General features: G+C 33.1%; 4 protein-coding genes across 6 annotated transcripts; 2 read left to right on the top strand and 2 right to left on the bottom strand.

Annotated features, from left to right (window-relative positions):
- Positions 1–581: 581 nt before the first annotated feature.
- On the bottom strand, positions 582–14,814 carry Sirt1 (NAD-dependent protein deacetylase sirtuin-1). Of its 2 annotated transcripts, XM_011060900.2 has the most exons (10): positions 14,542–14,814; positions 9,414–9,546; positions 8,764–8,995; positions 8,454–8,669; positions 8,046–8,253; positions 7,409–7,567; positions 6,603–6,879; positions 5,612–6,447; positions 5,326–5,499; positions 582–5,200 (listed from the first exon to the last, which is right to left on the bottom strand). In XM_011060900.2, exons 1-10 carry the CDS (start codon positions 14,762–14,764, stop codon positions 5,094–5,096), a joined length of 2,565 nt encoding a protein of 854 aa, XP_011059202.1. In that variant the 5' UTR covers positions 14,765–14,814; the 3' UTR covers positions 582–5,093. The 2 variants fall into 2 exon arrangements, 1 of the variants encoding a protein (XP_011059202.1); XR_015547497.1 differs by lacking the exons at positions 582–5,200; positions 5,326–5,499; positions 5,612–6,447; ... (3 more) ...; positions 8,454–8,669; positions 8,764–8,995 and adding an exon at positions 10,210–12,396 and having other exon boundaries at positions 9,417–9,546; positions 14,542–14,682.
- Uba3 (Ubiquitin-like activating enzyme 3) lies at positions 14,814–17,647 on the top strand. Its single transcript, XM_011060901.2, has 4 exons — positions 14,814–15,638; positions 15,900–16,260; positions 16,352–16,681; positions 17,142–17,647. Exons 1-4 carry the CDS (start codon positions 15,391–15,393, stop codon positions 17,523–17,525), a joined length of 1,323 nt encoding a protein of 440 aa, XP_011059203.1. The 5' UTR covers positions 14,814–15,390; the 3' UTR covers positions 17,526–17,647.
- Positions 17,648–18,501: 854 nt separating this feature from the next.
- Positions 18,502–23,001, bottom strand: LOC105148878 (proliferation-associated protein 2G4). 2 transcript variants are annotated; one of them, XM_087413587.1, is made up of 8 exons: positions 22,835–23,001; positions 22,629–22,715; positions 21,710–21,944; positions 21,337–21,496; positions 21,049–21,228; positions 20,691–20,939; positions 20,454–20,600; positions 18,502–20,342 (listed from the first exon to the last, which is right to left on the bottom strand). In XM_087413587.1, the coding sequence occupies exons 2-8, from the start codon at positions 22,711–22,713 to the stop codon at positions 20,238–20,240; spliced, it is 1,161 nt and encodes a 386-aa protein (XP_087269713.1). In that variant the 5' UTR covers positions 22,714–22,715; positions 22,835–23,001; the 3' UTR covers positions 18,502–20,237. The 2 variants fall into 2 exon arrangements, with proteins under 2 accessions (XP_087269713.1, XP_011059200.1); XM_011060898.2 differs by having other exon boundaries at positions 22,629–23,001.
- An 875-nt stretch (positions 23,002–23,876) lies between these two features.
- On the top strand, positions 23,877–26,188 carry aph-1 (gamma-secretase subunit Aph-1). Its single transcript, XM_011060897.2, has 2 exons — positions 23,877–24,505; positions 24,598–26,188. Exons 1-2 carry the CDS (start codon positions 24,273–24,275, stop codon positions 25,079–25,081), a joined length of 717 nt encoding a protein of 238 aa, XP_011059199.1. The 5' UTR covers positions 23,877–24,272; the 3' UTR covers positions 25,082–26,188.
- The last annotated feature ends 97 nt before the right edge of the window (positions 26,189–26,285 follow it).

The following is a 26,285-nucleotide window of genomic DNA, read 5'->3' as shown; positions in this document are numbered from 1 at the left end:
ACCTCTGACTTCAACGATGAATTTGTATGGAAAAATTTTTTTCAATCTATTGAAATTTATTATGGATTGCACGTATTTATTACTCATGTAATAAAAAAATTAATTTTTTTACTAACTCATGCGTTCGAATATTTATTATTAAAATTTCAAACAATTAAAAATTAATAATTGTTTCAAAATGTTTATTCTTACTTTTTTCATTTTCCTAGTTCCCAACGTCAAAATATCAAATTTATAATTTTAATTTTCTTTTTGGATGATGAAAGGGATACTGGGAGTACAACGTCGGCTTGCATGTATCAGCGGCGATCGTGAATAATAATAATAATAATAATAATAATAATACGTTAATAGAACACTATATAACATGATAAATATCCAGTATCCATAGACTAAAAATTGTTTATATTTTTTATATTATTTCGTCGAAATATTCTTATGTAAATTAATCAAAGATAAATTATTTTCCGAATCTTGCTAATCATTGATGATATGAGTTTTAATTTTAAAATCTCAAAAAAAAGAAATATTCACGATAGAATATTAACTTCCATTTTGGTAAGGGAAATTAAGCACAGCAGTTCATCATAGAAAAATGTTTAATTCAAGAGAAGCTTATACGTTAATAATACAAAAAAAAGAAGAAACAAAACTTACAACATTTTAATAAAGAACATTTTTTATAACAGTCACTTTTTTACATTAAATAACAAAATTATAAAAAAATCGAGAACTTCACGCTATTTTGCCGCATCAGCCTAAAAAACATTGAAAGTGTCTCTAATTGTTGTAAATAATATTTACGATTTAAAAATCCAAATCACATAATTCTTCTATTTCGTCGGCGGTTTGACTGATGCGATAAAATTCACGATTTATTATACAGTAAAAATAATAAATATTTACATGTGACAGTATATTTTATACAGAAAGTCAGTACCGCTCGAAAAAGTTGGTATTGATTGTCAAACATGAGTTGACAGCTTTCTTTCTGTCTCTCTCTTTCTTCCCCCCCTCTCCCTCCCCCTCTGAATCGACTACACATAATCGTTACTACATTATATATAAAAAAATATATTTGTATAAAATAAATATATAATTATATGGTAGATTGACATGCCTCGTGATCACGCAATAATAGACTCTCCTTTAAGTAGCCAGCGCTAGTAAGTAAAATAAGTAAGTAGAAAAAACGTGAAAAAGGAATTAAGAAACCTGATTCGTCATAGACGGATTATGACGCAATATGATTTAAGAAATAAATTCATTTCATGTAGATAAACACATCGCATATCTAGTCGATCACAGAGAGTCCAAATTCCCAAGGATTTATAAACTCGCACGCAAGTGGTGACATCAGGAAACTAAACATTCGCTTATCCAATGATCACGTGGCGTATGCATAATATATATATATGTGTGTGTGTATTATTTTACACACAATTTCACGCACGCACACACGCGCGCGCGCGTGCGCGCAAATACATATGTGTATGAAATAAATAACGAAAGGATGATCCACGAAATAATATCTAATCTGCCTATTGATACAGTAAAATTATAACGATAAATAAAGCTGTTTGTACAAAGCAAAAAATAATACCCTCCCCCCTCTCTCTCGCTCTCTTTCTCTCTTTTGTAATCTTAAGTTTATAAAACTGTCTCTTATTGTAAGGAACAAAACGCTATTTTGTAAGTGGCAGTCCTCCATAGCCGAGTCGTCTCTGTAGCAAAACGATTCTTCCACAGAACTTGTCTCTCTTACATAGCGGAATAATAAAAAATAAAATTTCTTACGTCGCGTGATTAGAAGTATATTACATATGTTTACTTATATATTCTGCAATTCATTAATTTCTCTCGCTTTCTTTCTTCCTCACATATATATGTACATACACATTTTCATACATCTCACATTTGCAATTGTTCAAACATTACTCACACAATGCAATTGCATTGAATCAAAGTAAGTTTACGTCCATTATAATTATGTATAATAAACTTCCACACAACCATTTTTCACATTCCTTACAGATACATGTTGCAATAATAACTTTGACAGAACCGTTCTTCTTTCACATGCATACAAAATATCTTAAGAAATTCATCCGTGCTTTCTTTTTTTTAACATACTTCTCTGAGTTATACTTTTCTTTCATATAGTAATATAATATAGTTCAGTTAAATGTCTGCGACAGCACGGTTGTTATTAACGACAGCTTGTCAAAGATTATTGCGTCATTTTGTATTAATCTTGTAAATTCGCTATTCTATCTTTCCTCTGGCTCATATAAAAATAACACGCAATGCGAAGCTATCCAACATTGCTTTGTACATTCGCCCGTGCTCCAATGAAACAAAGTTGAACTTAACGAATCTAAAAAGTATTCATTGCCAAACTATGACGATTATTCGTACTATTGAGATGTGAAAAGCTATTAATGTAACTTAATGTAGAATGTGATGAAAGCGATTGCCGATACGAGCCGACAAAGGGTTCAAAAGACAGAGCTATTGATAAGATCCGGTCCAATTGTACTATATAATTTTTGCAAATTTATTTTCTAACAAAAATCAAATGTTAAAAAAAAAGAAATTATATTAAAAAAAAAACAATATTTACCCTTCTTTCTTTAAATCTGTAACGAAAAAAAGACTGGCGATTCTATTCAACAGAAATAGTGATGCGAGTAATAACGACAGAACTAATAGCATCAGTATTTAATTGTTAATTAGCACTAATATTTAATAGCCTAGCAACATCAATGTACATTTTGTCCGGATGTTGTGTAGTCATCAGGCAAAATATCATCTCTATCATCGTCGATCGATATTAAGAATCGCAAAGAAATTAAGCTCTATTATAGATCAATATACCTCCGACATCGTCCGTGTTATGTGTGTTAAAATGTGTTACATTCATTCTGGATAATAAAATAATACCGTAGATCATTTTCACAGAATGCATTAATGGATCCATCAATTTCAACTGCATTTTACAACACTCTACTTTCCGTTTAACTAAACATGTGTATCTTACGTTTTCAGTTTATAAACGCAGAGGATGTTGTAAGAGTGTAGATAAAGAGAGTAGATCCGCACTACCGCTTAAACATCATTTCATTTCACATAAATGTAACAAGCCGCGAGTATTAGTATTCCGTGTTAATTACATTTACAATTAATCTCGTATTTACACGTTATCCATTACTTAAAACATAATATAATTCCATCTAATGTTGTTTCACTCTCATTTTATCGGCAATAAGAAGAGACGTACCGATCAAAGTCCAGTATGTACACGAATATAAAGTAGATTAAATAGATTATTTATGATAAAGAAGAAATAATTACGATAAGCTAAAAAGGAATCTTGATCTTTTCCCTATAATCTTTATATAGATCTTAAGGATCATGAACAATTACCAGTTGTGACATTAAAATGTGAATCTAAGAGGGTCATATACATTTTATATATAACAATACCTTATGTACATTATCGTGAGCATCTCGCAAAGTTACTGTAATAAAAAAAGAAGAAAAAAACGGAAGAAAATATCATGTGTAACTAGATCTCTCGATTTGTGTGCTATCTAAAAAGTGAAATATGAAAAATATATATACATATATAAATATATATATCTCGACTTTGAACTAAACATTATGTATGCGCATGTTTTGTGACATGCACGATTGCTGAATTTCTGCAAATAAAACCTTTGCGTAACTATAAAGGTTTCTTATTCGTTAATACTAAAATTTCAATGTCTTGAAAAAAATGAGTGCACATCTATAAAAATATATTAATCAACATAGTGCGAATGGTTAAAGAAACTTTGTGAAAATTTTGCATTGAATCAGATCGGTGACCAATGACTCTCGATCATACTTACATGCAGATTAATTAATTAATGATTAATGCTACCAAAGAATGTGTATTTTTCATACAACTTGTTGAGGATTTAAACTCACGTTTCTATTCTCTCGACACAGTTACAAAATAAAAAAAAAAACTATCAAGCTTAACGCTCAATCAGTATCTCGCGGTTCAAGCATTTTAACTATGCTTGAGAGAAATGACATTATCGATACCCGGATAATAAAGTAAGTTTCAGACTTATTTTACACTATACAGTAATGATTTTATTAAATTTAATGCGTTTCTTAAAATAAATATCAATTAAATATTATAGTCTGACTGAAAAAATTATATATTCAAGATATATATATTTTATTTAGTTTAATATCTTTTTAAATAACCGCGCTATTTCTTTCTCTTTCTTTTAATAAAATTTTAAACTTTTGTTAGTTAATTTTGTAAGTATTTCTTCTACGTAATATATTGACTTGAAAAATATGCTGTTCATTTTAACGTTAAAAAATAATTAAATTATTAAAAAAGTACCCAACAAATTTTTTTGAAACAACCAAAGCAGATATGCACTCTTAAAAAAAATATAAACGTGTGTGTGTGTGTGTGTATGTGTGTGTGTGTAAGTTTATTATATGTACTCGGAATTATATCCATTTACCGGATATAATTACCGGATTATAAAAACGTTTATATTATCGATGAAGAATTATCTCTTATTATTGGAATTAAAATTCGCGTATTAAAATTTAAATAAATATATGGAAAGTAATGGAATTGAAATGTAAATAAATACTAGACCGTTATAGTGTGAATAAAATCGTTTTTCGCAGTTATGGGAGCTTTCCAGCAGAGGCACAAATCGATACAACAGTCATTCTGTCTTTGTTTCTTACTGATTATTGAACAAGGATAGGATGACTCTTGTGTCAATTTGTGTCTCTTGCTGGAAAACTTCCCATAATGACTTCCTTTTTAATTCATAGAACGAAGAATTCAACACTTTAATAAGTTTGTGTTTGTGTGTGTGTGTGTGTGTGTGTGTGTGTGTGTGTGTGTGTGTGTGCGCGCGTGCGTGCGTGTAAATATCACTTTGCTTCGTAACTGAACCGATAAAAATTGCACCATTTACTTATTCTATACAGATTATCGCAACAAATGCTGATAAAGATCGATAGAATAACATTAAAACTATTCGTCATGTCCAAACGCAACTCTCAATTTAATGTTGTGTAATAGTATAAGAATTACTCGCCCACTTTGCGTCATTATTTTGACCGTTAGTGTCGGCATCGGCATTTGCATCCTCTGATAGATCATCGTCCGCGCCTAAAGACAAGAGATACAAAAACATAAAATAATTAAATAAAACGAGATATATGCATATTATACATGAAATGATCAACATATAAATTTACGAATTAAATTAATTCAAAAAGAAATTCGAAATTCACCTGTCTCTTCCTCCTCATCTTCTTCTTCTTCTTCTCCGGAAGAGGAATCACTGTCGCTATCTGTGCTCTCGGAATTTGCCGAAAGAGAACATTGATCGTATTGCTCAGGTTCGGAATAGATCTCCGCGCCAGGAAAAATATACCTGCCTGCTGCCAATTGGTAATAAGAATTTTCTGTAAAAAAAAAAAAAAATTCCAACTGTATTAATATTTTTGTCACTTACAAGAATACTAAAATATTTTAATATTTGTGATATTTGCAAAAATACATAGTAGATTTTTGTACCTGGTAATCTAGTAGCGAGGCTCTCCCGAATCTTTGATTGCCAACAATGTCTCTCTAATCTTCTGTTCTTCAACTCAGTTATATGAAATTTTTCTTCTGTGCTATCAATACTGTTACAACTGTCACCTATGCCTGAATCCAGTACCGAGTCTACCGATGCTTGCCTCGGTTTCGGTATCGTTTTGTCCAATTCAGTAGTAGCATTTAGATTCGCGACATCATACTTTTTTGATTTTCCACATTTATTTAGCGACTTGTGAGACTCCAGGGTAGTTTCGCTTATTATAGCTTCTGAAGAAAGAGATAATACTGTCGGCACCACCTGACATTCTTCCGAATTATTTTCATATGTAATGTGAAGTTCGTTTTCTGACGAGATCATCGTATGTTTAGTATTCACTTTTACTGGTGATGTGGAACTCGCAACTTCTGTCTCGTGTGTGCTACCAAAATTCATCCTCTTAGGACTATTCTCTATACTAGTGTCGCCCGATCGTCTTTTCGGACTTTCTCCTAGAATATTGAAGATCTCTTCTGGATTCTCCGCCTGAACATGATTACTATGCAAAGATGATACACAGACATTGATATCGTTTGTATGGTGGTGCAGCATTACATTCGTAGTGATAGAAAGGCTATCCTGACTTTCAGTCGAGGATACAACAGTGTGAGATTTCAAATCGACTTCTGCGCTATCGCGCGATATTTCAGTATTACTTGTCGTGTCTTGACTCTGTTCCCAAGTATCATCAGACAAATATCGCAATGGTAAGAGCTGCGAGACTTCCGTCAGAAATTTATCGTACCAACAAACTTCCTCATAAGTATCGCCCATTCTGCATAATGCCGATAAATTGATACGTTCGTTAAATACAAATTTAATGTATAGGTACATTTTTGTGATACACACATTTTTAATTTTAAGAAAAAAAATTAAATAAAATATGTTTTATATAAAAGTTTCATATAAAAAATTTAACTTTTTACTTACAAATGGCAAATTTGATTTATAATAATGTCACCATCTCCCAATAGCTCAACGTCAAACTTGAGATGCGGTAATGGTTCTCGATTAATGAGAATCTGCGGTACATGCGACGGAATGGATGAAGGAATTAGGGCAACCGGCCGAACCTTCAAGGATGATCCAATAACTATTAGAAGGTCGCAATCGTCTTTGTCTTTGGCCATTGCGTCATGGAAAGCATCTGGGAGGCCTTCGCCGAAGAAGACGATATCTGGCTTCATTATACCTTGCGACACCAAATCTGAGAATAACACACGAGAGAGTATTATTAAATTTAATTAAATTAACAATTTTAATTAATTTAAATTGAACGATTATTTAAAATGGCATTTTTGTAACGTTCCGCTCAATCGTAACATATAGTATTGTTGAATTGAGGAAACAGAAAACAACCCAGGACAATAAACGATAAGCCTCGAAATAGTCGCGAAACACGGCACTCACACAGGTAAGTGCAATTTTTTAAGTTTACCTTTATATGCTTATTAAAAAGCGAGGCTTTATAATCGCAGTTACGATTGATGATATCAACTTATGTGTTGGATCGGTAACTTCATTTAGTTCGAGACATTCCGAGAAGAAGAGTAGAAACGTTCTCTCATTGGCCATCAATTCGCGACATTATATAGCAAAGGCTAACAATGAAAAACTATCACTAAAGATAGTTATATAACCCTCCATATCATATTGAAATTGATAAGCCATTACGAAAGACTGCAAATAAATACACTATCAGCAAGGATTATGTAAAAACGAGTTGCTCTATTTACCTCTGTAGTTCTCGCTACAATTCATTTCGGACAGAGAGGGCAATGCATTGACACGACACTTTGGACACGTAGGTATCCTCTGTGCGAAGATATCTTCCCTGATGTCATTCGCTCTGACTTGATATTTACACTTTGTACACGATGCGGTAGCGAAAGAACCTTCAAAAATATACGGCAATTAAAAAATATAGTTGACATAACTATACGTAATTGTATATACAAGCTACAATATTATGAGCTACAATACAAACTTGACAATAATGTTGCAACAAATAATACAACAATATACCAAACATATTATACTTCAATAAGATGTACAATGTTTCTTACTCTCCAACATTTCAGTTGATTTTTTAGATAATTTTTATAAAGAAATTTATGTAACTGTACTACTACACATATGTATTTATATGTATGCGTGGGTAAAATCTCATAATAATTTAATGTTAATTTAATTTAATATTAATTAATTTTAAAAAAAATTGCCATAATATCGATAGCTATCGATATAAAAAATACATTTATTTATTAATAAAAAAAACATCAAAAACTTTTAATAAAATTTAATATACTAAAAAATCTGAATGTTTTTCATGTATAAACATGTAATAAACATGTATAACAATATTATATTTACCGTGACATTCAATCACGTTTTCGATACCGGCGACTTGTTCCAAAGTGTCAATATTTTGTGAATAATTCCTCAAGAGCTTCTTCTGCTTTTCTAACATTTTGATGAACCTATGACAAGGGCTAGGTTTAAACTGCCCTGGATATATCTCGCGCGCAAATTTGTAGAACGGTCTGGGATCTTGACTAAAATAGTCAATGTCAAACATAGCCTAGAAATAAATACAGTAAATATAAACTAAACGAATTCTTTATAATTGTACAAAACTTTAATTACATACATATATATATATATATATATATATATATATATATATATATAAAGATCAAGATGTTTTAAAAGAGTAAGGATATTAACTGTAAGCTACTTATAATTCAAATAATTATGAAATCGAACGATTTCGAAATATACCTGTGGATCTGGTAAATCAGGAAAATCCTGCGCTAATCTTGAATAAATACCATCTCTACTTCTAAAATCAGGAATACCGCAGCTGACACTTACGCCCGCGCCAGTCAAAACTATAATTTTCTTGCTACTGCGTATTAATCGTACGACATCAGATAAGGTATTTATATGTTTAAGCTTTTGCCGTCTTGGAGGTTCGGACATCATGTTGATTATAATCTAAAATTAGCATAATCAATATTTTTGTACAATTTTTTTGCTAACCTTAAACCTTAAAAATATTGTAGATCTAAAAGATATTTTATATCTATACCTTCCATAAAGTGAGATCGTCAACTTGTTCAGGGACTTGTATGGAATCCATGAGATTGTGTAGGAGATCTCTAGGATTGGCACCCGTCAACATCTGTTTCTGAATCCATGAAGAAGCATTTCTCCACTGATGATTGACTTCTGCTTCTCCAGAAAGATCGGACAAACCTGATAAATCCGATAGGTTTGATACAGTGGAGGATACTTCATCTTTCTCATCTGCAGTATCAATGCTGAAATGATATTAAGTGATACGAAATTTAAAATAATTATTAAACAAAACATAGAGTATTAATACAATGATAAACTACATGTTACAAACTATTTTTGTACATATACAACTATTAGGAATAGTAATTAAACTTTTTAATATCTTACAAGTTGTTGGGATTTTTTCATTTTATAAAAAAGACAAAAAATTAAATTTTTATTTTCTTAAATAAATTTTTTTTTCTTAAATAAATCAATTCTTCTAATCATTTAGGATAAATGTTTTAAGATAAGATAAAAAAGTGTTCATTTTAAGAAACGTTTTACATTTTATGTCAGAATATATAAAATTTTCGAAACAAAAAAAATTTACTTCAAAAGAAAATAGTTTGCAATATTTTTTATTTCATACATATATACAGCCTTGTAGATAAAACTTACGGACAACCAGTATCGTTACTGATGGAGTCAACTCTTAATGGTGGTGATATTAAACTCGAGGCTGCAGGAGATATGGAAGCTGATTTAGATTCATCACTTAGTTCGTTAAATCCACTGTCTGTACCAAGTGCTTCTATATATCAACAACAACAATAATAATGTTTAATATAAAGTTGTGTGTGTGTGTGTGTGTGTGTGTGTATGTGTGTGTGGTGTGTGAGATCTACATATATTGGGTCATCTAAAAAGTATCCGCGGTTTTTTGTCACTAGATGTGTGTTGATGGTCATATACCTAGTGACAAAGTACCGCGGATACTTTTTAGATGACCCAATATGTTTAATATATTCTTTTTCTACCCCAAGTTCTAAACTGGTGTATGCTGGTGCAATAAATTAGAGTGAAACAGATATAGTTTGTTTCAATCTACTTTATTGCATTATTATAGTTCAGAATTCTTCAAAACAGAACAGCTGACCTTAACTTACGTTATTAATAGAAAATGCATATCATAGGTTACTACTGTCTCGACATAATATTAAATTAAGTCACTGAAGTGTGAGCTAACTGATGTGATCCTCATTCGCGGTATAAATGCTTACATATCTACTATATTTCGTTTCGCAAAAGAAATTCTCATTACCTTTTTTATTTCTCTTTTTTTACGAAACTTTATTATACAGAGCCAGATTTTGCAATTTGGTTCTTAAATAATTATAATAATAAATGATGATGGAACTCCGACAAGATCGCTGTTTTACCGACTTATACATATAATTAATTAAACAATACGTACATATTATATACATATATGTATATATACATGCTCCTAACTAGTAAGAATCTGGATACGCGAGACAAACATGGTAGCAATATTTGACTCTTCATATGGCCTGCCCGATTTTACCAACTCTGATTAAGCTAATCGGTCGATTAAATTTCAGTATTGCCAACTGCAAGACTAAAAACACAACCAAATTTTCTGGCAGCTATGAAAAACGATAACTATGACTGTATCATAGCTACATCCTATCGCACGTATATATACATATTGAATTTTCAAATTTACATTATTCTTTTATACTAGAACTTCTAGACCTAGATTAAAGAAAAAAAAAAATTCTTTAATCAGTAATCCCTAGTTCAAATTAAAAATTCTTTAATAAAAGTCTGGACACGAGCTTCGTTTTATATTATATGTAGGATATCTTGTTTTAGCAAAACACGTAAGAGAGGAAACATACATTCATACTATTTCTTTCTCTTTCTGTTTTATCATTTATATTTTTTTCAGGAGAGTTGTTAAAACACGACGATTAAAAGTGGCAGTTTCGTGTTCTTAGACTTTTATAAGAGAGTCTTTAGTAAATAGGCCTGTTCTTTTTGACTGAACTTTTGCACCAATTCATCTTTCTTCCTCTTCTTTCCTCCTGGAGAGAAAAGAAAGAAAGAACTGGTGCAAAAGTTCAGCTAAAAAGAACAGGCCTAATGTCATGGATCGACGACGCCAGCAACTGACGACACAAAATTAATTTTCTTTCAACTTTCTTTGCTTTCGACATAAAATTTGCCGGTTTCAAATGCGTTTTTGTCTATACTTTAATTATCGCGGGGGGAGGGAGGGGATTCTTTTAAATCTAACGCAATTAAAAAATGTGTTAAAAATAATAGCATTCGGTCGGTAAAACAGATGATTTTTAGGATTTCCTCAAGTCCGGATCTACAATAGATTTAAGCCTTAAGAGATTGACCAATTACAGTCGAATGCGAGGAGAATAATCAACTGTGATTCGTCCATTTCTTATGGCTTAAGGCTTAAAAACCTATTGTAGATCCGGACTAAGAGCATGCTGGAATGACCAAATTGCCGAGACATTGCAGATCGATAAAAATCTCCGAATTTATTGAATGAAATCAAAAATCCTTTTTCAAGATTACTAGACACAAAATTGGGAGGTGCCGCAGGATTTTATATTAAAATCGAAAAAAAGTTAAAAACTTACATTTTTTCAACTAGTAGAGCTGTCATCCGACGTAGATGTTTCCTTAGTACAAAAGTTTTACAGTTTGTATTATCAAAACGCGGCACCCGGCATATTACGTGCACAAACAATACTGAGAACTAAGATTAAAAACATAAAAAGAAAGTTTTAAATCGATCTGCAAATTACGTATACTATACTGCTGAGCGAAGACTCGAGAACGATAAATAAAACAGTAATTGGCTTCAACAGAGAAAGCAACTGTTTGCAACTGTTATAAAATTCTTTAATCCGATTGGTTTTTACTTTTGGTTCCTTATGGATCTAAATGTATAAATCAATCATATTGGAGAATTTTACAATAGTTGCACAGCTGCTCTCTCTCTGCTGAACACAGCCATTGTAACTAGCAGTAGGTGTTCGATCTTGCAAAAGATGGCGTTACAATATGTTAGATAAAGACAAATGTATTATGCGTTTGAGTGAGACAGAACGATAGTGTAAGAAATAAATTAAAGATATAATTATTATCGACTTTCTTTGGAATTAAAAAAAAATCTGTACTATCGACATCGATCAAGTTCGGTCGTCACTCCAGCATTTCCTTAATATTAGAAAAACGAGAAATTACACACATACATTTATATTTGTTTTCTTACAATATATACAATTTTCTTACAATATTAAAATAGATTAGATTTTCACATCGATAATATAAATTAATAAAATATATTAAAAACTTTTTTTATTACTTTGAATTAGAAAATGCATAATTCAATTTATATGCTTTTCTTAAAACAGATAAATCTTATAACACAATTATAAAAAATTATTAAGGCATATTTATGGATGAAAAAAAAATCATATGATTACACTAAAATATAATAAAGATGATAATTGAATCGGTCAGTGCAGAAAAAGGACGAGTCCAATTTTGTTCAAAAATAAGTTTTTCTTCTCATTGATCTTGAAATGGGTGGATACATCAGGCTTCTAAGGACCTAAAGTAGACGTTAAAAATCAATAATAAGTGCAGAAAGAGCACAATTCCAAGATTCAAGATTTGGATAAAATGGACTGTTACGTCCCATCAAAATGTAAAAGCTTTTTTGATGAAATATTCGAATGATCAACGCGGCTAAAAACTTGAGAAGTAATTCATCTGATTACTCTTCTGTGAGAGATATTTCGAATAAAAATGTTCAACTGTTCTCGTTTTGTATATATTATACCGTATTGTTTAGAATAAAGAGACAATTATTGTATTATTGTTTAACATAATTCAAAACAAATCAAGTACTTGTAGTAGCATATATACATATATATTATACATATTTTTTAATAAAAGAAATGCTACGTATCCAAGGTTGAGTGCAGAAAGAGTATAAGACCGAATTTGAAATTTAAGTTTTTTATTTAATAGACAAGCATTTCAGGAATATTAATAAAAAAATATTATTAATTATATATAAATTACATATTTAAATTTCCAGTAAATTCCCATATCTAAATTCCCAACAAAAGGTAATTTTGTTCGACAATAATAAAATTAAATACAAGATCGTAAAAGTAGTTAGGTTTTGTTGGTTTTTTCACTGGAACTAAAATAAAACAGTTTTTTTATGAGTACTAAAAGATTTTTAAAAATATGTTCACTTGTTCGCTCTTTCTGAACTCAGCGATTCAATTATAAACGTGAAAATTATAAAAGATAAATAAATTAGCTTTTTATATTAATGTACGATTATAAAGTTATTACTCAAGTATATATAATAACTAGAAAAATAGAATTTCTGCATGCAGATATTATTTTGCGTCAAAATGATATTCAAACAAATATCCCATTTACATTCCGACTCGAGGAAATGCCAGAAGCACGGGCGCGATATATGAAATCTGTAAGATACAAGTGTATCCGATTTGTTCCAATGTTCAATTACGCATCTATCTCATTTCAAATACAGAAATATATATATATATATATATATATATATATAAAAGTAGATAGAATCCATCTCGTATTTACATATGTTCGCAAAAATACTGCCAACAGGACAAACAACAGCCGAAGAGGCCGAATATGTATGTATATATGTGACGCGCGCGCGCGCGCGCGTGCGTGTGTGTCATACAGAGTGTCCGGAAAGTTTTTGCCAATCGCTTTTGTGTAGATAGAATGGACTAAACTAAATCGAAAAGTCCTGTACCATTTTGCAATTTTCGCAATAGTTAACAAGAATTAATTACTAAAAGTTGCCAAATATTGGTCTTAAATAATTTTTTACTCAAATACCATCAATTTTACAGAAAAACTGCAAAAATCATTTATTTTCTTCTCATAGAATTCTAAAAATTTTTTCAGAATTTTTTAACTTTTGAATAGAAACTTTTTACTGCATTTTCTTATTTTTACCAGCATGAGAAAATACGGTATTAAAAAATTCTCAGAACTTTATGAGAAAAAAATAAATGATTTTTGTCTCTTGCAGCTTTTCCATAAAAAATTGATAGTATTTGAGTAAAAAATTATTCAAGACCAATATTTGGCATTTTTTAGTAATTAATATCATGTAAACTATTGCGAAAATTGCAAAATAATAGAAGACTTTTCGACTCAGTTAAGTCCGCTCTATTTACACAAAAGGGATTGACAAATTTTCAGAACACTCTGAATATCTATATTTGTATACGCATGTAGTACAAAGCGCGGCTAAAAAGGAACAAGTCCGTGCGAACGCCATCTGTGAACACTGCAGAGGAGCGTTAACACTAGTTAGCGCTCTGAGAAATATCCCGATACGATCGATCGACGCCCACTATTCCACAAGAATATATTGATACTAGAAAAATCTCAGGATTCAAAAGCGGAAAAAAAGGTAGAGGATAAAAATGTATTAGTCGCGCCAAATCGGTCCAGAAAGAATATACTCGACCGATTGATCGATCACAACGAGAAATACGATTACGTGGAATTACGACGCGATCGTTCGCGACTGTCATGGCGGCCGTAGACGGCCGTGTGGCGAACGAGAGACGCGGAAGACGTTGGCGAAAAGGCGGTGAATCGCCGCCATCTTGGGCGCGAGGCACCCGCGAATTTCGTGGTATTGCGGACGATCGCACGGCTTTTCAGCGTATTTCGATACCTTCGAGATCGTCGTGTGGGCTATCGTGTGAAGTCTCGCCGCGCTGCGGATCCACCAAAGCTGCGCTGATGCTCCCGTGGCCTCTGCCGCTGTCGACCTTACGACGCTTCACCGGGGACGAATATTCCAGCAGCTCCGAGCTCGACGCCATATTCGACAGCAATGCCCAAGCAATGCATGCAACGCATAGTGCGATGCTCTTCGGCCCTCGCCTTGTTCCCATCCCCCCAGAGGTCGCCCCGCCGTCCCGTACACCGTCCTGTTCTCCCTCCCCCCTCCACCCTACCTATCGCCATTCCCTTCCCTTTTCTTCTTTTCCCTTTTTCCTTCTTTTTCTCTTTTTCCCAATACAGTTCAAACACTTCAAACGTACTCTCAAGTCTGAACACAGCATAGTTTCTGCCATTTCTAGTAGTTTCCGTATGCTGATGCCTCGATATATGTGTGTGCGTCATTGGTTAAAACTCTCTAGAGAAATACAGCAATTCCCTATCGAATAGCGAATGAATATAAAAATTATAGAGGTTATAAATCGACTGTGCTTTGGTGCTTGTGACCGCTATCATCGAGAGAGAGAGAAATTGTCAACGAAGAAATTGCAAATATTTAATAATTGCAATTTATTTGCTACTTGTGAAAAACGGGGGAACAATATTATATTTTATAAGAAGCGGGAAGAAAAAGATATTGGAAAAAAGAAGGAAAATATATTAACGAAGCAACCTTCTTAATCTTTCTTAGACTTCAACATCGAGCGAACCAGAGAGAACCGAAGTTGGATCACTTGAATTGAATGAAACTTGCTTTTCTTCTATTCTAGGCCGAAGTTCGTACAATCGAGCGATAATAATGAACTTCGATCACATGCAGAGGCGATGGAGCAGTTTACGGAAAGTGCTGGAGAGATCAGGCCCATTTTGTCGGCCGGACTTCGAGCCGTCTCCTGAAAATCTGCAGATGCTCGTGGATCACTGTAAGGTACTCGTTGTCGGTGCCGGCGGATTGGGATGCGAGTTGCTTAAGAATCTTGCTCTGATGGGATTTAGACACCTTCATGTAATCGACATGGACACAATTGAATTGTCTAACCTCAATCGGTAGGTGAGGTTACAAAAAATGTATACATATGTACACACACACACACACACACACACACACACACACACACACACATTCTGATGATGCTATGTAATCTAATTTGTAAGGACTAGTAATGGATATCGTGTCAAGATAGGATTCTCTTCCTTGAACCTGTAATAAAAATAATGACAGGACTGCGCGAAAGATTGTTTGAATAAATATTTTATTAAAAGTTTTATTTAAAGCAAATAATTTTGTTTGTATGCTTTAAATTACAGACAGTTTCTATTTCGTCATAAGGACATTGGATCTTATAAGGCAGAGGTAGCTGCAAAATACATTAACACTAGAGTTCCCGGATGTAATGTGGTTCCACATAATTGTGAGATACAAACTAAAAGTGAGGCCTTCTTCCAACAGTTCCACATGGTTATCTGTGGATTAGATTCAATTGTCGCGAGGAGATGGCTCAATGGTATGTTAATGTCTTTGCTTGTTTATGAAAATGGTGAGTTAGATCAGGCCAGCGTGATACCTATGATCGATGGTGGAACCGAAGGCTTCAAGGGAAATGTTCGAGTTATATTACCTGGTATGAGTCCTTGCATTGAGTGTACCTTGGATTTTTACCCACCGCAAGTGAGTACAATCTCCAATTATTTATTTCTCAAGATTCAATATTGTTAATAGTCTATTTTATATATTTGAATCTTGTTTGTATCTCGCATAGGTCACATATCCTTTATGTACGATAGCCAATACTCCACGTTTGCCGGAGCATTGTATAGAATATGTCAAAGTAATTCAATGGCCGAAGGAAAATCCATTTGACTGTGCTATCGATGGGGATGATCCCCAGCATATAAACTGGATTTACGAAAAGTCAAATGATAGAGCAGCACAATTCGGTATACAGGGTTTGACATACAGACTTGTACAGGGTGTCGTTAAAAACATTATACCAGCAGTGGCATCAACAAACGCTGTTATCGCCGCTGCCTGTGCGACAGAAGCATTCAAGCTTGCAACCAGTTGTAGTGCATCCTTAAATAATTACATGGTAATTAAATAATTACATTCCTTAAGTAATTACACACAATAAATCAACAATATAGTAATATTTTGTTGCACGCAAAAGATATATATATATCTTTATTTTTTATCTAACACACATGCACACGCACGCATACACATATAGTTTCCAATTTACATAATCCTCGATCTATATATATATATATATAGGATTATGTACAATAAATGTGCGTGCGTGCGTGCATGTGTGTGTGTGTGTGTGTGTGTATATATGCGTGTAAAATTTAATCAGTTGGATAACTTTAATCTTAATTTGTTTTGTCTTGATTGAATTCTAATCTTCACAGTCTTTGATCTTTCTAATTTGCATTTGACAAGATTAAGGTATTCATACATTATATTTTTTATTGGAAGCACAAAACTGGACCGTATTTATATCAATAGCAATCTCGACAAGGTAAAATAAAATACACATATTTCATTTTCAGGTGCTCAACGATTTGGATGGAGTTTACACGTACACTTTCGAGGTAGAGAGAAAAGTAAATTGCTTGGCGTGTAGTCAAGTACCACGAGAGATTGAAATTGAAGATTCAAAATATAAATTACAGAATTTAATAGATCTTCTTTGTGAGCGACCAGATCTGCAAATGAAAAGTCCTGCTATTACGGCTATAATAAACGGCAAATGTAAAACTTTGTACATGCAAATGGTAGCGAGTATCGAAGAGAAAACTCGCGAGAATTTGTCCAAGACTTTGATCGAATTAGGTTTAAAAGATGGTACTGAAATAAACGTTGCCGATATTACGACTCCAAATACAATTACTTTAAAACTGAAATTTCCACAGGACAATAGCGCAAGTCAATAATACCTACCTAAGAATTTACTTTTCAAGCACCCATTTCTCATACAATGTGTATTTCTGTTGTTCAAATTCAAAAAGTGAAAATAAATATATAATAAAGTATAATAAAAATTGCTTGTACACGAGATTGCACATTATTCTATATGTTTGTATCATTGCAATATTTCATTGCAGTTGTCACTATCATTGATGTTTTAGTAACTGGTATTAGTGGCTTTAGTATTTTTTTTTAACGCAAAACGTAGTGTTTCAAAATTCTCGGAAATATCTCTAGTGATAAATTTTTTGACTAATCTAGTCCAATTTTCTTTAACTTTGAGGCATTAATTATTCTTAATAAATGAAAAATAAAAAAAAAAGTTTTTCTCTAACTAACTTTAAGAAATCAAATAAACTGAAACTGTATCTTGTGCATTTAATTTTAGACGGAGTTTAAGAAAATATTAAATATGTTTGACAGATATAGTTGCAAAAATACGTAATGTAAAAAATTAAAAAATAAACGATGATTTCCTTGATATTAAGGAAAAATCGAGCAAGTTGATTGAAAAATCCATTATTAAAAGAACATCCGATATGTATAATTTTGAAACGTAATACATATATATAGCGTAATAAAAAAAAACACAATCTGTAAAACTGGTGGCACATGATACTTATTTTCCTGCTGGATTGCTGAATTACAATTTTGTCACTATATTGGCTCCAATGCTGACACTAGCTGCAAGCACCGCAGCCAATGCGGTAGCAAGATTCTAATTCAACTAACAATCCAATCAGGAAAACAGGCATCGTGTGCCAGCTTTAGTCATAAATACTTAATATTTAAACAATAAAGACACGACTTAAATATTATTCTATATTTCTGTACTTACATCGTCTCTCACTCTGATCAGAGATCATGTCGTAGCAAAATTATGTTAACAAGGGATAATTTATAAAATACGGTATGTATAATTATAAATTCAAATTCATAAAATTGTCTTTTTTTCTTTTGCTTTTCTACAAATATGTAATGCTTTGCAAATTACACATACTTAACTGCATTGAGAGAGAGAGAGAGAGAGAGAGAGAGAGAGAGAGAGAAATGGAATATAATAATTCATGACATATATATGTATGTGTCAAAATTTATACTTGTCAACTTATCTCGTCAAGCATTTTTATAACAATTTTTTTTCCGTTTTTCACATCACTGAGTTAAATTTTATATTGCGTATGAATTTTGTGCACAGCCCTCGTTTGCAAAAAATTTCATACATTTGTTTCATTACACTGTATACATGCTTTTGTATATATGTACATGTGTGTATATACATATATATATAAAAGTTATTTAGTTTTAAATGGATTAAGAAATCTATTTTGAAAAAAAATAAAGTCGTCTATCAGAAAAAAATATCAAGTATCTTTCTAAATATACATTATCAGTATAATTTTGTTTTGAACACGATTGCAATTATAAAAAGGCAAATGATGGACAGTGCACAATGATCTTTTTGTTATACAAGCACACTTTGTAACATTCGACGTATGCACAACTCGAGTAGAAAAAATATCTATAACACAGATACATTTTTATCTATCCCTCTTATATAAAACTATTATTACATAATATTAATTTTTATAATTTACGGCTTGTAGCAAGTCGGCAAGTCAATATTCTCAAGAATATATTTTCTTGAGAAAGTATATCTTTCGCTCAAATAAACTTTCATTCAATATTAAATATGCATTTCCAGTTGCTACTAACAATTTGTACTCCGCGCACAATTCATAATTTGCGCAGAGTGGAAAAGACTTATATAATTTATTTTTATTTTTTGTCGGTCGGGGGTATTTTCGCAACGAAACACTCAAAGAATCATTGGCATTTCATTGTTTATGCAATGTCCAAAAATGGACATTCCTCCAATTGTACAATTTGAAAATTGAACATTATGGTACAGCTGGATACAAAATTGCGCAAAACCAGCAATAAACATAAAAGGGAATCGTATTTTCGGAAACATTCGAGAGTTATAATATACAACTCGCCTATGTTCATAAAATTAAATTTTGTGATAGTTTAAAATAATAATGCATATATAAATTGAATAGATATACTCTATATAATTTTATCGGTTCAATTATATAAGATCAACTATATAATCATATAAAAGCGAAAATAATCGTTTTTTAATATGTTGTATTTTAGATCTATACGATTCATTTCTCTTCGCTCGGCCAATCTAAACGTTTCACAGAAAAAACGATCACACAAGATTGTTATGTACGAAATGTTAGTTGAAAGATTGAAACGCAATATACAATTGCAAATAATGATCATATGAATAATCATCAATTTGTAATAGTAATAATACCATAATCCATTAAAAGATAATCTGGTACAAAAACTTAAACGCTGATAAAGTTGTGGCATAATGCATGTGATAAAGTTTAATTTTCTCGATACAACAGCAAAAAAACTCGACACTTTCCTCGAATGAATAAAATATATATAAATGTGCACTAGACAATTGCCGATTCATATAGGGACGTAGCTATGTAAGGCATAACGTTGTAACTTTGTGCAATGTCCGGATGAAAATATGGCTATACTGATTGATCCGTATTTTGAAAGTGTCCAGCCTTTGCTAGTTTAGATTACTAAATAAAAAGTATCGGAGTAGTGCACGACGCCTTTGAGTCGTGATACGTCTTAAAATGACAATGTTAGGCTTTAGCATCGACTTCGACGGCAACGTCTCCTACAGCTTTCTCAGCCTTCTTTTTCTTCTTTTTCGCAGATTTCGGATTTGCCGAAGAATACAAAAGGGTCTAAAATTTTCAATTAATAAATGAATGAATCATTCATAAATTTATCAATTGTAACAGTAAAATGGCAGTTGTAAAGCTATTATATTTTTCTTAATTGAACGTTCTATATACCTTCAATTCAGGATCGTCTACAACACAGTCAGATTGATACATATCAAGATCAAAAGGAATTCCTGTAATTTTGTGAGGTCCATTAGGCATCAAAAGTACCGTAAATTTGAATTGTGCCGCGTACTCGTTTGGTTTTTCATACAACACCTGCATGAAAATGTGTAATGTTTGAAAATTTTATTATGCTTGCTACACGGGAGCTAATAAATGAATACGTAGTATAAATGATAGTCTTACTTGGAACGGCTCGATCAATCTATGATTTACACATTCAACAACAGCCATTTTTGCTTTTTTTTCATCTTCGAAGGTACGTAAATTGAAAGGCATGAGACCATGTTTGTGAGAGACTTCTGAATAAAACATGCGAGACGCCTTCAGTTTGAGTTGATATGTCTCCTCTGTCTTTTTGTATATCGTAACTCGAGTGTCCTGTTCTCTTCCTACTCCTTCACCTGTACTCACTAATACATCCATTGCATAGACCTAAAATTAAATAAGCATAATTAAATCTCTTTTTATAATGCCCCTCTTCTTCTTATATCTCAAATTTGTATCGAGTACTATTTTAATTTTTATATCAATTTAAATATACCTCGTGAGTCTCGAGAGTATACTTTTCATGTTCCTTCTTTTGCGCATCGTTTGGATTCTGAATTATTGTTTTCTCTCCATCGATCTTAAATTGTTTTAACTGATGACTTAACATACCTTCAATTGGCTTACATTTATAGACATCACATATTTTCTCCACAGTGCCTGTTATTGTGTAAGTCTGAAATACATAATTAAGCATCGAAATTTTATTTTTTACAATTATTTACTTTAAAAAAAAACCAAAAAAGAAAAAAGAAGACGATAGCACACAAATATTCAATCTTACCTCTGTACCTGGTTTCAAAAGCCTTAATGCAGCTTGAGAAGCATAGTGCGCAGCTAAAACTACATCTGCTTTTTTGCCTGTGACTTTTTTCTCTAAAGATCCTATAACAATGGTATGTGCTACTACAGCTATAAAACCATCAACATGTGCTCCAAGATCACTGTAAAAATACACAATTTCATTAATTATATTAATTTTGTGAAAAATTAATATCAGAAATGTCAGAATTATTCGAATCGTTATTAATCACGGAAATGCATGCTAATGTAAATCAGTTTCTGCGAAGAATCAACAATGTTATTCAATGTTTAAAACGCTAGAAAATAGAAATCATAGATTATAAAAAAGCAATATACTATAGAGAGAAACTTACACTTTAACCATATCTTCATCTTTGAGAATCAGGTCAGGTTCACTAGCAATAGGAGAGAAATGGCAAATGCAATTGTTGACTGATATGCATGTTGGAAAAGCAATCCCCTTTTTAAGTTCTTTCTCTTTTTTGAAGACTTTACTAGTTTCCTCTGTGAGTATTTTGTCACCAAACTCACATATTTCCCTTACAGAAGCTCCAGCGATGCATTTGTTTAAAACTTGCTTTAATACACCTGAAAAATACATGAATATGTAGTAGGTATATTACACAAGTACAGCTTAATTACGAGTCAAAATGAAATGACTGTTTTGACATTGACGAAAACTTGAAAAAGTTAACTAATTAAACCAAAGAAATAAACAATCTGATCTTCAACTTAAAAAAAAAAAAGAAAAAAAAGCAATTAAACTTATTTTAAACAAGCGAAATTATTTTAGAAAGCATGCAAATGATTGAAAACAAGGATGAGTTTGAAGCCAAGCTCCGAGATCATCTTGACCATGGATTAACTTAATACTTCGTCCACAAGGAGGAAATAATTAATTTCGACATATTGTTCGACATATGGGAACGGAGAGATTAGAACAGAGACACGGTGAATTGAAAATTTTGCTTTTCTGCTGGCAATCGACTGGTGTTGACGATCGAGTTAATTGTACGTGTATATCAAGTATGTTCGAGGTCGGCGAACGATGCAACTTGGGAGAAAGCGCTGTCGCGAGCGGGCAATGTCGAGGATGTAAAACGGATCTAGCACATGGTCAGGCCCGGCTCCGGCATCAACGCGCCACCAGCACACACATTCCATATGGACCGTGTGACTCGTGTGGCCGAGATGGACTGAGAGAAGGCGCGCGCGCGCGCGCGCTCGCGATCGCGCGGATCCCCGCGCGAACACGCGCCACCGTTTCCTTACGGTTCACGATCTCGCCGGCCATTTTATACTTGGTGACAACCAAGTCCTCGGCGATGGTCTTCTCAGTTTCTTCCTTGTCAGCCATGTCTACGATACAATGTATATTAGCGATCACGTGATCCCAGCGGCTTCCTCGCTGTGAGAATCACTCGACGGTACTCTCGGTACGCGTATCAACGCGTACTCGACTACCCACGACTACTGACTCGTCACTCGTTACTCGTATGAACGACCGACACGACCAGACCAGACACAACGGCGGGCGCCAAGTCGCCCAATGGCCCCAATGCGGCCAATGCCCAATCGGCCTAATCAGCCCAATGGTGAATGGTCGCCAATAACGGATGACAATCTGCACTTGCACCCACTGCACCTTGCACTAGCAATACTAGCACTACAGCGACGATAGCGACAAATAGCTAACAGTGGCCTAGTTTCCATCGAGGATTTAATCCGGATTAGGGGGTCGATTCTATATCTTCAAACAAGATGAAAATTACAAAAGTGAGCAAATTTACTAAATGTTGACCAATGAAATTATTAGTATACTAGTAAAAATTCGCTCACTTTTGTAATTTTCACCTTGTTTCAAGATACATAATCGACCCCCAGAATGTAAAAACCAACCAACAGTCGAGCATTCCCCTGTCGTTCGACTGTAACAAGGAAATGCTCGATTGTAATTGGTTGGTTCTTATATTCTGATCTAGTTTAAATCCTTGTTGGAAATTAAGCCAGTAGCGATCACGAATAAGATCCTACACACATGACACAATGGAGGTGATAGGGATTTTAGAGAAAAAGGAATTTTATCTCCTATTGTTTTGATTGGACAAACTTCAATCTTGAATAATTACTTTAATCTTAATTGCTTTAATTGAATATGATTGGTTTATACATTTAGATCCAGTGAGAAAGTAAGGGCAAGGCCAATTAAATATTGATGAATTTTACAACAGTTGCAAAGCTCCTTTTTTCGCTGAACGCAACTGCCATTGTAGATTGTGCGGCTACTTGACGCACAAATCACACTACAAATCACTACAAATGCTTCGAAGCTTTTGATTGACCAATCGGAAGAAAGAATTTTACTAATTTACCAATCAAAAAATGCTTCAAAGCATTTTAGCATCAAATGAACCGTAGCTAACAGCCATAGATGACATTAATAGGACGCAGACTTTGCACCATCTATTATACAATAGTATATATTCGATATATCGATTTCATTCACATCCGAGATATCGATCAAATGGCGATTTTCGCAGATTTTCGATTTTGTATTCAGCGTTGCTATCGATAACCTCATGCAAGAATAGAAAATAGATAGGACACGGAATTAGCCACAAGTTGTCAAATTGTCACACGAGTGATTCGGCGATTGATTCCAATGTATTTGAGCATTTGTATCTTCGATAAGAAAACAGACCGACACGATTATTTGTCGAGTATCTGATCGTGCGCTATACCGGAAAGATAAATGCGCCCGACAGTAGCAGACAGTGCCTGGTCCATAAAGAGGCTTGGAAGGTATCTTGTAAGAGAGTTTAGCGTTTGCTAGCGCCGGCCGACACAAAACGATAAGGGAAGGAAGAAAAAAGGAAGGGAAATCGCGACTCCACGTCGCGATCATTTGAAAAGAAAATGACCGTCATGGATTTCTTTGGTTGCGCCTGTCTGGCTTTCGGCCCGCCACTAGCCATGTTTATGTTCACCATCGCTGCCGAGCCCATCAGAATAATTATATTGATTGTCAGCGCTTTTTTCTGGCTGATATCTCTGCTGCTATCATCGGTGCTTTGGTATGCTGTCGTTCCATTACAAGAACATCTCGCATTTGGCCTAGTCTTTTCTGTTCTGTTCCAGGAAAGTTTCAGGTAAATCCAATCTCCCTACTGCAATCTCATTTAACGTTACATTTACGTTAATCCACACGATAGTGTATTAACAAATTTTTATCTCTTTAAAGGTATCTCTTGTATTGGGTGCTGCGTAAAGCCGAAAGAGGCTTGGAAAAGGTCACAACGACACATGTGGCTGATAGCAGACACGTATTTGCTTACGTTTGTGGCTTGGGTTTTGGCTTCATGAGTGGTGCCTTTGCTTTAGTCAATGTCCTGGCTGACGCAGTGGGACCTGGTACCATGGGACTCCGTCAGGGTTCCGAATACTTCTTTATAATATCAGCTGCTACCACTTTGTGTTTCATTCTCCTGCACACGTTCTGGGGCGTCATATTCTTCTATGCCTTGGACAAGAAGAATTGGGGACAGATTATCTGGGTAGTTGGATCGCATCTGGTTGTCTCATGTATGACATTGCTCAATCGTTATCAGGTGTATGCAGCCAGCTTATTATCTGCTTATATAGTACTAGTAATAACAACTACACTTGCGTTCAGGATCGTTGGTGGACGGACGCAGTCTTTAATTCTCTGTTTCCAAAGAAACTGAGCGCTTACAAAGGTTACTTAATAAGACGTTCAATAGTTGGCAAGTTCATCTCTGATGTGAATTTAATGTCACAACGACAAACATCTTTTCCCTTTAGACATCAATATCTAAACGCACATTCTACGATAAGTTGTTACTTAAACTTCAAGTTTTGAGCCGTAAGAAATTGACCTGTCGCAGTCAAATGTCAAAAGAATAATCGACTATAATTGATCAGTTTCTTGACGACTTGAGATTTAAAGCTTATGTAATGGCTTCGTGTTGAGAGCCCATAAGAAAATTGTATTCGTTGCTCTATTATATTATATTATATTATATGTAGAGAAAGGTTTAATGCGCAGGATACTTTTCTTCGTTCAGATTTTTTTCATTCAGATTATTAAGCAGGATACCGTTTGCAACATCGTTAAATTTCTATGATGAAATGAACTCAATAATGTACGATATATCTATATGTTGGCCAAATCGATTGAGAGACAAATCGTATACGATTGCATGTTTTGAAATTAATATTTTTCAAAGCATCTCTGGACGTGAAAGTCCCAATTATTTTCCTTGTAAAAGGTTCTAGCACTAGATATTTTAATCGAGCTGCTAGTCCGTCCCTTAATCCATCGAAATAATTATATGATACAGAAAAAATAATCTTTTAATAATCCAGTTTTGATTCAGATGATGTCCAAATGTGTATTATTCCTTTATATCTTAAAGCTTATATCCTCTTGATTTTTCATTGCAGTTATGTTTAATTGTGACGTCAGAAACAAGGAGTCATGAATTTTCTTTCTTACATTATGTATTGAAATAAAATCAATTTTTTTTTTCGTGTTATAATATAATAATATAATGTATGATAATATAAATTTATTAAGTGAAAGATTCATAATAAGTTTTTCGGTTCATAATAAAAATAGCTACACACTCGTCTATAATAAGATCTAGTTTTTCACCTCATAAGAGCCATAACACCTATACGTTAAGTTGTATATGCAGGATAATAAAAGAAAGTTTTTTCGATATTTTATCAGTCCGTATTATTATATATACCAAACGCAAAATAATAACGAGTTCATTATTTATTTCGTCATATAGTGCAGGAAAATAAAAGTGTAATTTTTTGATATTTTTCAACGTCATAATTTAACATGGCTACAAAAAGAAAACGAAAAATTATAAAAAGGAAGAAAAAAATCTAAAATGTATG

This window comes from Acromyrmex echinatior, chromosome 14 (genome assembly GCF_024713525.1).
Source record: "Acromyrmex echinatior isolate Ae372 chromosome 14, ASM2471352v2, whole genome shotgun sequence".
NCBI classification, from domain to species: domain Eukaryota; kingdom Metazoa; phylum Arthropoda; class Insecta; order Hymenoptera; family Formicidae; genus Acromyrmex; species Acromyrmex echinatior.
The sequence above is the reverse complement of the archived record's forward strand: the minus strand, read 5'-3'. Positions and strand labels throughout refer to the sequence as shown.

Excerpts from the sequence above, each read along its gene's own strand:
- Sirt1 (XM_011060900.2), bottom strand. The coding sequence starts at position 14,764 with ATGGGAACAAGGCGAGGGCCGAAGAGCATCGCACTATGCGTTGCATGC. Across the intron at positions 8,670-8,763 it reads ACGATCTCACTTTATGGAAG|ATTATAATCAACATGATGTC; the intron begins GTATAGATATAA and ends TGCTAATTTTAG. Across the intron at positions 5,201-5,325 it reads AGATGAGGAGGAAGAGACAG|GCGCGGACGATGATCTATCA; the intron begins GTGAATTTCGAA and ends TCTTGTCTTTAG.
- Uba3 (XM_011060901.2), top strand. The coding sequence starts at position 15,391 with ATGAACTTCGATCACATGCAGAGGCGATGGAGCAGTTTACGGAAAGTG. Across the intron at positions 16,261-16,351 it reads TGGATTTTTACCCACCGCAA|GTCACATATCCTTTATGTAC; the intron begins GTGAGTACAATC and ends TATCTCGCATAG. Across the intron at positions 16,682-17,141 it reads CATCCTTAAATAATTACATG|GTGCTCAACGATTTGGATGG; the intron begins GTAATTAAATAA and ends TTTCATTTTCAG.
- LOC105148878 (XM_011060898.2), bottom strand. The coding sequence starts at position 22,713 with ATGGCTGACAAGGAAGAAACTGAGAAGACCATCGCCGAGGACTTGGTT. Across the intron at positions 21,945-22,628 it reads GGCCGGCGAGATCGTGAACC|GTGTATTAAAGCAAGTTTTA; the intron begins GTAAGGAAACGG and ends TGTATTTTTCAG. Across the intron at positions 21,229-21,336 it reads TTTTGAAACCAGGTACAGAG|ACTTACACAATAACAGGCAC; the intron begins GTAAGATTGAAT and ends TATGTATTTCAG.
- aph-1 (XM_011060897.2), top strand. The coding sequence starts at position 24,273 with ATGACCGTCATGGATTTCTTTGGTTGCGCCTGTCTGGCTTTCGGCCCG. Across the intron at positions 24,506-24,597 it reads CTGTTCCAGGAAAGTTTCAG|GTATCTCTTGTATTGGGTGC; the intron begins GTAAATCCAATC and ends ATCTCTTTAAAG.